The 15626-nt window shown below is 47.2% G+C and overlaps 1 protein-coding gene across 32 annotated transcripts in view; it reads left to right on the top strand.

The window, feature by feature from the left end:
* The window catches only part of kif1aa (kinesin family member 1Aa), a 511250-nt gene that overhangs the window by 354187 nt on the left and 141437 nt on the right, over positions 1–15626 (top strand). For all 32 annotated transcript variants that reach the window (XM_072474808.1, XM_072474806.1, XM_072474807.1 and 29 more), the window contains 4 exons: positions 5685–5793; positions 5999–6065; positions 10340–10424; positions 13075–13180. In XM_072474808.1, coding sequence (XP_072330909.1) covers positions 5685–5793; positions 5999–6065; positions 10340–10424; positions 13075–13180 — 367 coding nt within the window. The remainder of the gene's footprint in view (positions 1–5684; positions 5794–5998; positions 6066–10339; positions 10425–13074; positions 13181–15626) is intronic.

The following is a 15626-nucleotide window of genomic DNA, read 5'->3' as shown; positions in this document are numbered from 1 at the left end:
CAGATTTGATGCCCCCTTTAACAGAACGATTGGTTGTCCTAAAATCATTATTTTTGAGGAAATTTTGAGATGATGATTATTTATCAACGCACCTTGCCGTGTGTGAAGAAACCAAAACAAATGGTCAAAAAGTGCTCCAGATATTCACTACAACTGTGCAAGCTCTTTAATAAAGAAACAACTTCCACTTTGATTTCTTTTTCTTCCAAAATTTACTTTATTCATTTAATTTGTAAAACATTTCCACTTGAAAATGACAGAAAGTGCACTAAAATGCAAGGGGGTGAATTCTCCGTCGGCGGGATTCTCCGTTCCACCGTCAGTGCACCCCCATTCGCGGGTTTCCTGGTGGCGTGGAGTGCCAACAGTGGGAAATCCCATTGGCCAGTGGCGGGAAGGGAGAATCCCGCTGCCAGCGACAGCGCGCTGCTGAGAAACACGCGCTGGGGATGTAGAGAATTCACCCCAACGTGTCTCCACACGGCATGTCCCACTCTGAGGTGCCTCAATACAGTTGTAACATTAACATACATTCGATGTCAGGAGCCTGAGGGTAAAACATTTCAAATTGAAAATTACGGAAAGTGCAATAGAATTCAGCTTTTCTCTGGACAGCATGTTGTACTCTGAGGTTGTTTCAATACAATTTCAATAATAATAATCATTATTATTGTCACAAGCGAGCTCACATTAACACTGCAATGAAGTGACTGTGAAAATCCCCTCATCGCCACATTCCTGCACCTGTTCGGGTACACTGAGGGAGGATTCAGAATGTCCAATTCACCTAACAAGCATGTCTTTTGGGACTTGTGGGAGGAAACCGGAGCACCCGGAGGAAACCCACGCCGGCACGGGGAAAACGTGCAGACTCTGCACAGACAGTGACCCAAGCGGGAATCGAATCCGGGTCCCTGGCGCTGTGAAGCAACAGTGCTAACCACTGTGCTACCGTGCCGCCCCCACTCTTGCTACTCACAATGTACATTCCTTAGAAAGGCAAAATGAATATGAACTTACTTTGGTGGGTGAGATTGGTGTTTTTGCAGTGTGCTTTGTATCTTTACCCTCAATTCATCCCTGCATGCTTGTGTTTTGTTGCGTTATTTATTTAATGGGAGAAATTGAGGTTTTGTTTTTATGTCAAACTGTGTTTTATGCAACAGGCCTGTAAGAGGAAAGCTCACATTCTATTTAGCCTGCAGCCCCTGTTCATCCAACCGTACCACTGTCATAAATTCCAAGGGAACGCCTGTCTCCCTGGGCCAACCAATCACTCACGTTGTCAGCACAAACGGAAAAATTAACACTCGTAAAACTGCTCAGATGTCAGGAATAGCTATTATTTAAATTTATCTCTAACACCCTACACTAAACACCGAAGTACAATCTTAAATACAGACAAACAAAGAACAAAGAAAAGTACAGCACAGGAACAGGCCCTTCGGCCCTCCAAGCCCATGCTGCCCAACTAAACTACAATCTTCCACACTTCCTGGGTCCGTATCCCTCTATTCCCATCCTATTCATGTATTTGTCAAGATGCCCCTTAAATGTCACTATCGTCCCTGCTTCCACCACCTCCTCCGGTAGCGAGTTCCAGGCACCCATTAAACTCTGTGTAAAAAAACTTGCCTCGTACATCTACTCTAAACATAATTTTGTAGACCTCTATCAGGTCGCCCCTCAACCTCCGTCGTTCCAGTAAGAACAAACCGTGTTTATTCAACCGCTCCTCATAGCTAATGCCCTCCATACCAGGCAACATCCTGGTAAATCTCTTCTGCACCCTCTCTAAAGCCTCCATATCCTTCTGGTAGTGTGGCGACCAGAATTGAACACTATACTCCAAGTGTGGCCTAACTAAGGTTCTATACAGCTGCAACATGACTTGCCAATTCTTATACTCAATGCCCCGGCCAATGAAGGCAAGCATGCCGTATGCCTTCTTGACTACCTTCTCCACCTGTGTTGCCCCTTTCAGTGACCTGTGGACCTGTACACCTAGAACTCTCTGACTTTCAATACTCTTGAGGGTTCTACCATTCACTGTATATTCCCTACCTGCATTAGACCTTCCAAAATGCATTACCTCACATTTGTCCGGATTAAACTCCATCTGCCATCTCTCCGCCCAAGTCTCCAAACAATCTAAATCCTGCTGTATCCTCCGACAGTCCTCATCGCTATCCGCAATTCCACCAACCTTTGTGTCATCTGCAAACTTACTAATCAGACCAGTTACATTTTCCTCCAAGTCATTTACATATACTACAAACAGCAAAGGTCCCAGCACTAATCCCTGCGGAACACCACTAGTCACAGCCCTCCAATTAGAAAAGCATCCTTCCATTGCTACTCTCTGCCTTCTATGACCTAGCCAGTTCTGTTTCCACCTTGCCAGCTCACCCCTGATCCCGTGTGACTTCACCTTTTGTACTAGTCTACCTTGAGGGACCTTGTCAAAGGCCTTACTGAAGTCCAGAGAGACAACATCCACTGCCCTACCTGCATCAATCGTCTTTGTGACCTCTTCGAAAAACTCTATCAAGTTAGTGAGACACGACCTCCCCTTCACAAAACCATGCTGCCTCTCACTAACACGTCCATTTGCTTCCAAATGGGAGTAGATCCTGTCTCAAAGAATTCTCTCCAGTAATTTCCCTACCACTGATGTAAGGCTCACCGGCCTGTAGTTCCCTGGATTATCCTTGCTACCCTTCATAAACAGAGGAACAACATTGGCTATTCTCCAGTCCTCCGGGACATCACCTGAAGACAGTGAGGATCCAAAGATTTCTGTCAAGGCCACAGCAATTTCCTCTCTCGCCTCCTTCAGTATTCCGGGGTAGATCCCATCAGACCCTGGGGACTTATCTACCTTAATATTTTTCAAGACGCCCAACACCTCGTCTTTTTGGATCTCAATGTGACCCAGGCTATCTACACACCCTTCTCCAGACTCAACATCCACCAATTCCTTCTCTTTGGTGAATACTGATGCAAAGTATTCATTTAGTACCTCGCCCATTTTCTCTTCGTCCACACATAGATTCCCTTGCCTATCCTTCAGTGGGCCAACTCTTTCCCTGGCTACCCTCTTGCTTTTTATGTACGTGTAAAAAGCCTTGGGATTTTCCTTAACCCTATTTGCCAATGACTTTTCGTGACCCCTTCTAGCCCTCCTGACTCCTTGCTTAACTTCCTTCCTACTTTCCTTATATTCCACACAGGCTTCGTCTGTTCCCAGCCTTTTAGCCCTGACAAATGCCTCCTTTTCCTTTTTGACGAGGCCTACAATATCTGTTGTTATCCAAGGTTCCCGAAAATTGCCGTATTTATCCTTCTTCCTCACAGGAACATGCCGGTCCTGAATTCCTTTCAACTGACACTTGAAAGCCTCCCACATGTCAGATGTTGATTTACCCTCAAACATCCGCCCCCAATCTAGGTTCTTCAGTTCCCGCCTAATATTGTTATAATTAGCCTTCCCCCAATTTAGCACATTCACCCTAGGACCACTCATATCCTTGTCCACCAGCACTTTAAAACTCACTGAATTGTGGTCACTGTTCCCAAAATGCTCCCCTACTGAAACTTCTACCACCTGGCCGGGCTCATTCCCCAATACCAGGTCCAGTACAGCCCCTTCCCTAGTTGGACTGTCTACATATTGTTTTAAGAAGCCCTCCTGGATACTCCTTACAAACTCTGCCCCGTCTAAGCCCTTGGCACTAAGTGAGTCCCAGTCAATATTGGGGAAGTTGAAGTCTCCCATCACAACAACCCTGTTGTTTTTACTCTTTTCCAAAATCTGTCTACCTATCTGCTCCTCTATCTCCCGCTGGCTGTTGGGAGGCCTGTAGTAAACCCCCAACATTGTGACTGCACCCTTCTTATTCCTGATCTCTACCCATATAGCCTCACTGCCCTCTGAGGTGTCCTCCCGTAGTACAGCTGTGATATTCTCCCTAACCAGTAGCGCAACTCTGCCACCCCTTTTACATCCCCTCTATCCTGCCTGAAACATCTAAATCCTGGAACGTTTAGCTGCCAATCCTGCCCTTCCCTCAACCAGGTCTCTGTAATGGCAACAACATCATAGTTCCAAGTACTAATCCAAGCTCTAAGTTCATCTGCCTTACACATAATACTTCTTGCATTAAAACATATGCACTTCAGGCCATCAGACCCGCTGTGTTCAGCAACTTCACCCTGTCTGCTCTGCCTCAGAGCCATACTGGCCCTATTCCCTGGTTCTCCCTCAATGCTCTCACCTTCTGACCTATTGCTCCTGTGCCCACCCCCCTGCCATACTAGTTTAAACCCTCCCGTGTAACACTAGCAAACCTCGCGGCCAGGATATTTATGCCTCTCCAGTTTAGATGCAACCCATCCTTCTTATATAGGTCACACCTGCCCTGGAAAAGCTCCCAGTGGTCCAGATAACGGAAACCCTCCCTCCTACACCACCTGTTTAGCCATGTGTTTAGCTGCTCTATCTTCCTATTTCTAGCCTCACTGGCACGTGGCACAGGGAGTAACCCCGAGATTACAACCATAGAGGTCCTGTCTTTTAACTTTCTGCCTAGCTCCCTGAACTCTTGCTGCAGGACCTCATGCCCCTTCCTGCCTATGTCGTTAGTACCAATATGTGCAACGACCTCTGCCTGTTTGCCCTCCCCCTTCAGGATGCCCTCTACCCGTTTGGAGACATCCTGGACCCTGGCACCAGGGAGGCACCATTCAACATATTTCCATTTTCTTTCATGCTTGCCCTGCTTTTATTTGTAACTTTTAAGATTTTATTATTTTACTCTGGCTCATATATAACTTTAAAAGCTGGTCACTTTTTCCTCCTGCCTTCCATCACCTATTCTGGAGTGACTTCCTAAAATCGGTATTTTAGTTGGGTGAAGATTAACTGTCACAGCTGTTTTCCACTTAATCAATTGGCCTCAATCTTAAGATTGACATTATCACAGCTCTCCGATTGGCATTATGGGTAAATTTGTCATGTTGCACAACCTAAGATATAAGGGCCACAGCTGGGTTTGACTGGCCCACCACAGCTATCGACTTGAGGGTTTCAGGCACTCAGGGGACTGTTACCAGCAATGGTCCACGCCTCTGAGAGGGCAGAGGCGAGACTGCAAAAAAAAAGACTTGTGTAGCCACATGATGGACCCATCTCACAAAAAACATGTCAACAAGAGGAGGCTCTGCCAGGTGACAAAACACCGTTGTGACACAGTTAGACATTAACTCAAAGTTGTACAAATATCCCCTGTTCTTACAGGTGTGTGTCTTGTTCTGTGAAATGTGCAGTTTCTTTCAGGTGGCCTGTTCCCTTAGGTGCGTCCTGTTCTCAGTCATACTTTGAAAATTATATTTTTGGACACTGACATATTTGAATCTGACACAAACTGGATTTTGAAAAAGCAAAGTTGAGGTTGGTCCATATTTTAGATGCTGGCTTCGCTGCTTGACACAGCACCAGGTTTGGGAACGGATAATGCTGGAAGCTGAAGGTTGAACCAATTGCAAGCTTCGGGTTCACACTCTGGGTTGCCGCCTGACAAATGGTTTATTGTATTTGCAGTGTGGCGACTAGGGGCTTTTCACAGTAACTTCATTGAAGCCTACTCGTGACAATAAGCGATTTTCATTTCATTTCATTTCAGTGCCAGCTACCAAGTTAAACACCATGAACCGACCCGCCGCAGGACAGTGCCAGGGCAAGTATGACTTGCTGGTCTTCTTCGAAATCTGTGAGCTGGAGGCTACTGGAGAGTAAGTACCATCCACTACTGCAGCATAACTTGAAGGCCTTCAAAGACCAGCTCATGTTGGGCCCAGGTTCAAACGATAAAGAACATCCTCCATTCCTGTCCGACAAAGGCACGTTTCCTTTAGTGTTTGACCTGGGTTACCATCAGAGTTGGTAGCACCCAGGACTATTGGTGCACAAAGTGACCATCTCGCTTTTCTTTCCCAGGTATATCCCTGCCGTTGTTGACCACAGAGGTGGGATGCCGTGTCACGGAACTTTCCTACTGCACCAGGTACTGTTGTATAACCAGCCTTGGATGTGTTGCAGCGCTCCCATCTGTCACTGTCAAAGCTGCATCGAAGAGATTGGTTTGTTCTTTTTACACATCTTCCGTTCAACACCCCTTAATTCTCTATAAAATTCAGATCTAACTGTGACTTGTTTTCCGTCTACCTTTAAAAAAATTAATTCATGGGATGTGGGCGTTGCTGGCTGGGGTGGGGGGCATTTATTGCCCATCCCTAATTGCCTTTGAACTGAATGGCTTGCTAGGCCATTTCAGAGAGGCAGTTAAGAGTCAACCACATTGTGGTGGTTCTGAAGTCACATGTAGGCCAGACCAGGTAAGGACGGCAGATTCCCTTTCTTAAAGGACATGTTACGATCCCAGTTGATGTTATAATTGGATGGGAAAATCCCAGAATAGAACCCTGGCTCAAAGGATCGTCATTTTTTCTTTTTTTTAATAAATCGTGAAGGAACAGAGACATAAAACCGCTAATTTGTTTTGACAACAAGAAAAAAACATGAAGAAAATATGATTATTGTACAATACTCCTTTACTCCCCCTTTAACTTAACAATTACACACAGGTTTTAGGATTAACACAGATTACAAAATACATCTTAAGCTACAATGGTCTCATTAACACAGAAAGTACCTTTTAAGCAAACAAGATGACTGTGGTAAGACGCACCCCTCTCTGAATCCAAGTGAATGTCAATTTCTCCTCAAAATAAAATCCCCCCAGAATTATTCTTATACCGTGAGCCACATGAGTGATTTCAAATTCCGCTTTCAAAAGGCCCACTTTCAAATCTTCTTTTAAATTATGCTTTCCCTCCGCTGCTTCTATCAAGGTTTTGTTTAAGATTTTACAACTCTACCTTCAGGTTTCCTTTCTCTTAAAGGCCTAGAGACCACTCCGACGTCCAGCCACCGATTTCCACAATTACTTCAAATAACATCTCCAAACTGTATAATTTCTCACAAACCTGAGCACTAATGCAGATATGCTTCTGGTCTCTCATGATCCAATACCTTTTCAACTCTCTGTGACTTCACTGACCAGCAATCTGCTCTGGTTCCCAGTTTCCTCTATCCTGTTAACTCCAGACTTCTTGGAAAGTTCTCTTCATTTCTATCATTTCCTTAACTAGCCCGACTTTAGATTTCTGGCATCTTTTTTCTTAACCATTACTCCATAGTATGGCTTTTCTTCTAGCAAGGCTGCTTCTAGCAGAGCTGTGGAGCTGCCTTCTCCCTCACTACCTGCCTCCAATTGCGATCGCTTCCAGTTAAAACTAAGAACAAAGGAAAGTCCTCCCTCTGGAAAATGGCCTTACGTTGCTCAGCACCGACTTACTTATATTTACTCTTCACACCGTAACCCTCTCTAAGCACAATAGAATCACAGTTGGAATTGAAACCAACCCTGACACATCTAAACACCTTTGTCCAGCATGAATCTAACTGGAGATTTTACCCTTCCAAGCACAGAAACATTAAATTAAACCGACTTAAAATTATACCTTATTTCTAATGTTTACCTCTACAAATCTTGTAAAACTACCTTTGCTTTCCTAATAAAAATGTTTTTGGCCAAACGGACATAAGTGAACAAAATGAGTTTTTACAATAATAGATAATGGCTTCATAAAGTTCTTCATTAGACTTTTAATTCCAGATTTTTAAAATTGAATTCAAATTACACCATCTGCCATGGTGGAATTCAAACCCAAATTCACAGAATAACCAATGGTTAGCCCAGCGAACGGGTTCAACTCCAGCCTTGGGTGACTGCATGTGTAGAGTTTGCACTTTCTCCCTGTGTCTGCGTGGGTTTCTTCCGGGTGCTCCGGTTTCCTCCCACAGTCCAAAGATGTGCAGGTTAGGTGGATTGGCCATGCTAAAATTGCCCCTTGGTACCAAAAGATGTGCAGGTTAGGTAGGGTTGCAGGTATAGGACGGGGAGTAGGCCTAGGTAGAGTGCACTTTCGGAAGGTCGGTGCAGACTTGATGGGCTGAATGGCCTCCTTCTGCATTGTAGGGAATCTATGTTTATTACCCTGGGTCTCTAGATTACTAGTCCAGTGACAATACCGTGACAACATTGCCTCAGATATTCTTTCAGATAGTGCAGTGCATGGTGCACTTGTCAGTGGCCTGAGCCTTTTAGGTTCAGGAATGTTCCATACTGTTCAGCACCTAATTATACAATAACATTGACTGGAAATATTATAATAAGGTTCCCTTTATGATCGGCACTGGGTATCTTGTGTTTTGCACAATGGGCGCAGTTCAGCGGACTGAAGTTAAAGTCAACTGTCGAGCTCGTTTAGCTGGGTGTCTCTCGGCGACTGCAGCTCTGAGAAACATCCTGCTATCCAACGGCACTTTGCCCTTTTATTTGGCCGCGTGGAGTTTCTCCTCGCAAAGGCTGCACTTAGAGGCCGAACTTCAGGAAAGGCTCAATCCTCCCATCCACTTCTGTCAGCCCCCCATCCCCCTCCCCGCTTTATTGACCTTCCCGACCTTGGGGAGGACTCGGGGAACCCCCCCTCACCGCCCCCCCCCCCCCCACCACCACCACTACCCCCCCTCTACTTGAAAAGGCCCCGACCACCCGGGAGTCCCCAATGGCCTAAGAGACCTCCCCCAGTACTGCGGACCAGTACTAAATGACAGCCTAGCGAGGTCTCCCAAGCGCGGCCATTGAATACCGGGCGAACCCAGCTTCTGCGTATTTAAATGAGCCGTTAGCCAGATCGTGTGGGCCGAGTGAGCCGTGTGACTCACGATCGGGCAGACACCCGATGTAGAGCCCAATTTGAGGATGTGCATGATTCACCTGTTGAGCCCGGATCTGTGCCGGGTGCAACGGAGTCAGTGAATTACACTCATTAACCTTTAAAGAAGACACCTCCCAAGCTTGGAATCTTCTCTAGTCCCTCTCACATTCCAGGCCGGCACGTGGGAAATCTTTTTAGAAAGGGATTTTCGGGTGGTACGGTGGCGCAATGGTTAGCTCTGCTGCCTCACCCGGCCCCAGGTCACTGTCCGTTGGAATTTGCATATTCTCCTCATGTCTGCATGGGTCTCACCCTCACAAATGCAAAGATGTGCAAGGTAGGTGGATTGGCCACACTAAATTACCCCTTCATTGGAAAAAAAGAATTGGGTATTCTAAATTTTAAGAAAAATAGATAAGCATTCCCTTTCTGACATGTAACCTCCAAACTCTCTCTCTTGCTCTCGTTCTCTCCTTCTAACTCATCATCTTTCCTTTATCTTATCATTCTGACTAAAATAAATACTGTTGAGTTCTCCTTTCTGGCTCCAAGCTCCAGAGACACCATCCTGCACACCCACCTTTCTTCTCTGCATCCTCCTTGCATTGCAGCTGCCCGGGAGGGTCCGCTGTCAGTTAGTTAACATCTAGTTTCTCTTCATTCCTCTCATGAGGCAGATCCATCTTGATTCCTGCTGCTGTCTATGACCCCACTACCAAGCACAGAATGTTTTGAAATTAGAAAGTAATGTGAAGTACACACACAATGTTGACGAACAGTCATGTGGGAGAAATGATAGATGCAGTGTGGATTTGATCTAGTGGTGTATCAACCTTTGGGGAAAAGTGACAGCATTATGTACGGTGTGAGAGTAAATCCATTGAACAAATTTGCTTGTGCACTGTAGTAAATGAGAGTGATATTATTGCGGGGGGAACCAGATAACTATGAGGACCTGTTGATAGCCCCATCTGAACAATAGGAATGGATGAACTTTGGGAGCTACACAGTTGTAACTTAGGACCATATTTATACACATCCTGACCGTTAGGAGCTAAATTTTACAGCTCAGAGATTTATTCAGTAGGAGCACATATTGTGAATGAACATGCTGACTACCATCGCCAAGCTCCTGATATGCACTCCTGTTGGGTAGAGCCATAGTCTACCCCGGCGTCTTTTAAGGCGAGGGTGTACAGTGCAAGTGTTTATCAACATAGTGCCATTATACACAGCTTAAAAAGTGTCGACACTGCACAATAGAAGTAGTCTCAATGTAACATTGAACTCCCTTTACAATGCTCAGCCCATTGCAGATGTAGCACCTCCTGTCTGTTCAAGGACAGGGATATTGTCCCTGCAGTGACAACTTGAATTTTTATACCCGTACCCCACTGATGTAGGAGGAATGTCCCAGATCAGCCTGTCATGGTGTGTTATTGTAATTAGGTGAGACTAGCGCCTAAGTTGGTTCTTTATTCTTGGTTTTCGATAGGGAATTCAGAGGCGGATTACAATTACCATAGTACATGAAACAGGAAATGACATCTGTTGGAAGGAAGTGCGAGAACTGGTTGTTGGTAAGTATGAGGAAAATATGTTGATGTCATTGTTACTGTTTGTATCGGTTATTCATGCCTTCTCAACCTTGCCCCTCGCCTGCGGTGTGGTGATCCTCAGGTTAAACCACCACCAGTCATCTCTCCCCCTCAAAGCCGATGGTCACCTGGGACTATGGCGACTTTACCTTACCGTACCCATAACCTACAATTCCCTGAAGTGACAGGGGTCATGTGAAGATCAGGTCATCTCCTTGGATTCAAATCTAAACAATGATCTGAATACAGAACAAATTCAACAATTTGCATCGCACCGTCAACATAGGAAAGATTCCCACGGTATTTCACAGGGACTTAAGCAATTACAGCAGGATTCTCCCGAATTGGCAGATGGCCCGACACCGCCGTAAAAATCGGCGCGGACCACACCAGCGTCGGGCCCACCAGAAGTTGCGGAATTCTCCGCACTTCCGGGGGCTAGGCCGGCGCCGAAGGGACCGTGCGGGTTAGCGCGTGTGCAGAACCGCCGGTGTGGTTCAGTGCATTCGCAGACCGGCCGCCGTATTCTGCCGCATGCACAAGGGGGTGTCTTCTCCGCGCCGGCCATGGCGGAGCCCTACAGGGGCCGGCGCGGAAGGAAGAAGTGCCACACTGCACAGGCCCGCCCGCAAATCGGTGGGCCCCGATCGCGGACCAGGCCACCGTTGGGGCCCTCCCCCGGGGACGGATCCCCCGCGCCCACTCGAGGACTGCACCAGCCAACTTACCTGCCATTCCCGCCGTGTGGAACCATGTCCAATCCACCCCGGTGGGACTGGCCAAAAACGGGCGGCTGCTCGGCCCATCGGGGCCTGGAGAATTGCCGTGGGGGGGGCGGCGTGAACCCCGCCCCCGCCTAAAACCCGGCACCGGAGAATACGGCAGGGGCGGGATTCACGCCGCCCCCCCCCCCCGGGAATTCTCCGACACGGCGGGGGGTTGGATAATCCCGCCCCACAATTTGATAACAAACCAGAGAAAGAGATTTTGGATGAGGTGGCCAAAAGCTTATTCAAAGAGGAACGGGCAGGAGGGCACCCCCGCACGGGGGTACCACGCCCCCTCCCCACGACGTATTTTCCAATGGAGACGGTCTGCCATTGGTCAGCGGTGGGATCTTCTGGTCCCACCAATGTCTATGGGGTTTTGTGTGCCCCCACCCTCTGCTGCCAGGGAACGAACAGCGAGGGGTGTCACCATTGGCGGGACCGGAAGAACCCGCCAGCAGGAAGGGTCTGAAATTTCAGCCATAGGTCTTAAGGAGTGTCTTAAGTCAGGGGAGCGAGCTGAAGAGATTCAGCTTAAGTCAGGGGAGCGAGCTGAAGAGATTCAGGCAGAGAATTTCCAACCTGGAGACCTGGCCACTGAAAGCACGTCCGGTAATGATCGGAAGAAGGAGGGGAATAGACTAAAGGCTAGAGATGCTGCAGGATGTGGCAATTGAGAAGATTATGGGGATAGGGAAGGGCAAGGTCATAGAGCAACAAGATTGGGAATTACAGCCTAGAAGTTCCAATTGGGCATCTGCCCCTCTGGAAGTGTGACAAAAGAGGGCTTCCACTCCCCAGTCTGGTCCATCAATGATTCACCAAGGGATCACTTGCTTAAAGTAGTTGGCCACCCACAATGTTCAAGTTTTTTGCTGCTCCCTGTCTAGCCGCTCCATGGTGCTACAGTAATTGCCCATTTAACATTGCCCCATTTAATGTCTTGCTGTGGGCGCAAAACCACGCGAGAGACCAAAGACGAGAATCTCACCACCCCCACCTCTGTTGGCGAGGTTTACAAGAGGTCTGGAGCAATGTGAATCAGGCAAAGGCACCTGTCAGGTGGGCACACACGCATAAGTACAGCCCCGGATGGGGAGAGGGATACGCTCGGACAGTACAGTACGCTTCGAGGCAGCACGGTAGCATTGTGGATCCGTGCTTCACAGCTCCAGGGTCCCAGGTTCGATTCCCGGCTTGGGTCACTGTCTGTGCGGAGTCTGCACGTTCTCCCCGTGTGTGTGTGGGTTTCCTCCGGGTGCTCCGGTTTCCTCCCACAGTCCAAAGATGTGCAGGGTAGGTGGATTGGCCATGCTAAATTGTCCTTAGTGTCCAAAATTTCCCTTAGTGTTGGGTGGGGCTACTGTGTCATGGGGATAGGATGGAGGTGTGGACCTTGGTAGGGTGCTCTTTCCAAGAGCCTGTGCAGACTCGATGGGCCGAATGGCCTCCTTCTGCACTGTAATTTCTATGATAGTACACTGGCAGTACCCTGGCACTGCCCCCATTTCTGTTCGATCGGGGCACCCTATTGTCTGGAAAGCCGGCGTTGCCGGTTGCCCTTCCAGCATATTGGGAGGGACATGCCTCCAGCACTTTTTTTTCGAAGTGCTGGAAAATATGGCGAGAATTCTGCACACCGCTTTCCTCACCTGAGCCAGAACCTGGTGGGGGTCAAGAATGAAGGAGAGAAATATATACATAAACTTCACTGTAGTGTGAGCTGATAAATTCACAGCCTGTATGCAGGTGGTTGGTTCCTCAGCTCGATTGAGAGCACACACAAGTCTTCGGCCTTCAGAAAAGGAATAGGTAACGGGTTGGGTTGGCTTCAGTAATCAGTCTTGAATTGTCTCTTTTGCTAGGTCGGATCCGGAACACGCCAGAGTCAGATGATTCCGTCATTGACCCAAACATCCTGTCCCTGAATATTCTAACTGCTGGCTACACACACCCATCCCTGGAGGATCGGTAGGTAATGAACAGGAGAGTCACTCGTGCCCAGTTTGACACTGCCTGGATTTTACTAACTATAAACTACGTAGTATTTTTTGTTAACATTCTTAAATGATTTCCAGGTCTCTCCTCTTCTGCTGAATTCCCACCGCTCACTTGCTGTTTCCTTTCCCCTGAATACCTCTTTATTCAGGAGTGCAGGACCGTTCAATTCTTCAACTGTTTCCAGCACAATTTCTCCCTCTTTAACTTATCAAAAAACTTCATCATTCTGAACAGCTGTCTGAGCTACAGCACATTGGATTAGATGTTGAGTAAAGCTTTTCTGCACTGTTGTGTCAAGCATTCCCAGTTCAGATACAGAGAATGACTTTCTCTAGTCTCCCAACAACCACCCCCAGATCAGGTAAGGTCGAGATTAGCTACGCGTTGAAGCTCGCTCTACATTGCCCCAGTAAGTACTTCTGGGGCGGGTACACCGAAGGTTAAATATAACAAAAAAAAACCTCTAAGCCCCATCAGTCATTCCCAGACCATATACAATGCAGTTATATGTTGCCATTCACTGCCCCATCAAGCGCTCCCAATTCAAAAACAACGCAAAGTGAAGCTGGTACATCGTGGATTGGATATAACAGAAAACCTTGGACCTAACCCGTGCTATTCCTGACTGGAGAGTAATGGGGTAGAGAGTCCTGACACCACACAGAGCGTCGTGTCCTTCAGCTGGATACAACTCCAAATTGCGAGCAGGCATCCATTCACAGGAAGAAAGTGAGAGAGTGAAACCATTTAAACTCAACGTACTTAATGTGCAAAATAATTTGCTTTGAGTAGAGTGCGAACCATAGTTTAACCAAATCATTATCCTTTTATGCTTTGACTTTGCTTCTTCAGTTGTTTTGTGTATCTATTTAAACTCATTGATTAGATTACTCTTTAGCAGCTGACTAGGTGGTGTCTAATATTCTGCACTTAGTGGATTCAGAGCTACTTGGCATTCCTTTGCTTTTGTCAAAGTGCATAGTGCTTTTCTTCCTTTTGTGGAGATTGAAAAAACAGTGGCGGTATTTACCATTCGTACTGAAGATGATTGAGGCACACAAGGTGGCGGGAATAGAGGAGCAGAAATAAGAGTAAACCTCAGCAATCGGGTCAACATTTGCAGGGTAATTATTGCCATCCTAATCACCACTGCTATGGAGGAAAACGCAAAGACGCCAGGTCCATTTCTTTCCAGAGATTTACTCCACATTGTTATTATCCTCCAACCTCCTCTCTTCATTAATATGTTCAATTGTTTCCTTCAGTCCCTTTCCATGTTAATTTGTTCCGCTACTCAGTTACCTTTTGAATGAAAAGGTTTTGCCCCCTCATCCTCTTGGCTTATTGATGTTTAACTTGCACTCCCCCTCCCTGAATCACACTGTAAATGCCATCTTTATTGTGGCGGTATCGTTTAGTTTTCTCTCTTCCCCCCTCCGCTTATGTACCTCAAGAACTTCTGAGTGTTGGTTGTTGTTTCTCACTCCACTGAAGATTTCATGGAACTTTCCTGTCTCTTGCCCGTATCTGGTACAATGAGAATAACGAGTTTTGAATACAACCAGAGACTGCCTTGCTCCCAATATAAAAATGTTCAGTGCTAAGAGCAAAGCATAGAAATTTTGAGTTCAGATTTAAAATGGGCACAATCGGGAAAAACCTTCAAATAAATTAATACAAGCAGAATTGGATGTTTGTGTGTTTTAGACACAGTCCTTTCATACTCTGGGACTAGGTGGTGGGTTAGACTGTCCTTTCACACTCTGGGACTGAGTGGGACAGTGGGTCAGACACTGTCCTTTCTCAGGCTGGGACTGGGTGGGACAGTGGGTCAGACACTGTCCTTTCACACTCTGGGACTGGGTGGGGCAGTGGGTCAGACACTGTCCTTTCACACTCTGGGACTCGGTGTGACAGTGGGTCAGACACTGTCCTTTCACACTCTGGGACTGGTGGGACAGTGGGTCAGACACTGTCCTTTCACACTCTGGGACTGGGTGGGACAGTGGGTCAGACACTGTCCTTTCACACTCTGGGACTGGGTGGGACAGTGGGTCAGACACTGTCCTTTCACACTCTGGGTCTGGGTGGGACAGTGGGTCGGACACTGTCCTTTCACACTCTGGGACTGGGTGGGACAGTGGGTCACACACTGTCCTTTCTCACTCTGGGACTGGGTGGGACAGTGGGTCAGACACTGTCCTCTCACACTCTGGGACTGGGTGGGACAGTGGGTCAGACACTGTCCTTTCACACTCTGGGTCTGGGTGGGACAGTGGGTCGGACACTGTCCTTTCACACTCTGGGACTGGGTGGGACAGTGGGTCACACACTGTCCTTTCTCACTCTGGGACTGGGTGGGACAGTGGGTCAGACACTGTCCTTTCACACTCTGGGACTGGGTGGGACAGTGGGT

Source organism: Scyliorhinus torazame, chromosome 14 (genome assembly GCF_047496885.1).
Source record: "Scyliorhinus torazame isolate Kashiwa2021f chromosome 14, sScyTor2.1, whole genome shotgun sequence".
In the NCBI taxonomy this organism is placed as follows: domain Eukaryota; kingdom Metazoa; phylum Chordata; class Chondrichthyes; order Carcharhiniformes; family Scyliorhinidae; genus Scyliorhinus; species Scyliorhinus torazame.
This window is presented reverse-complemented; position numbering and strand designations above follow the sequence as displayed.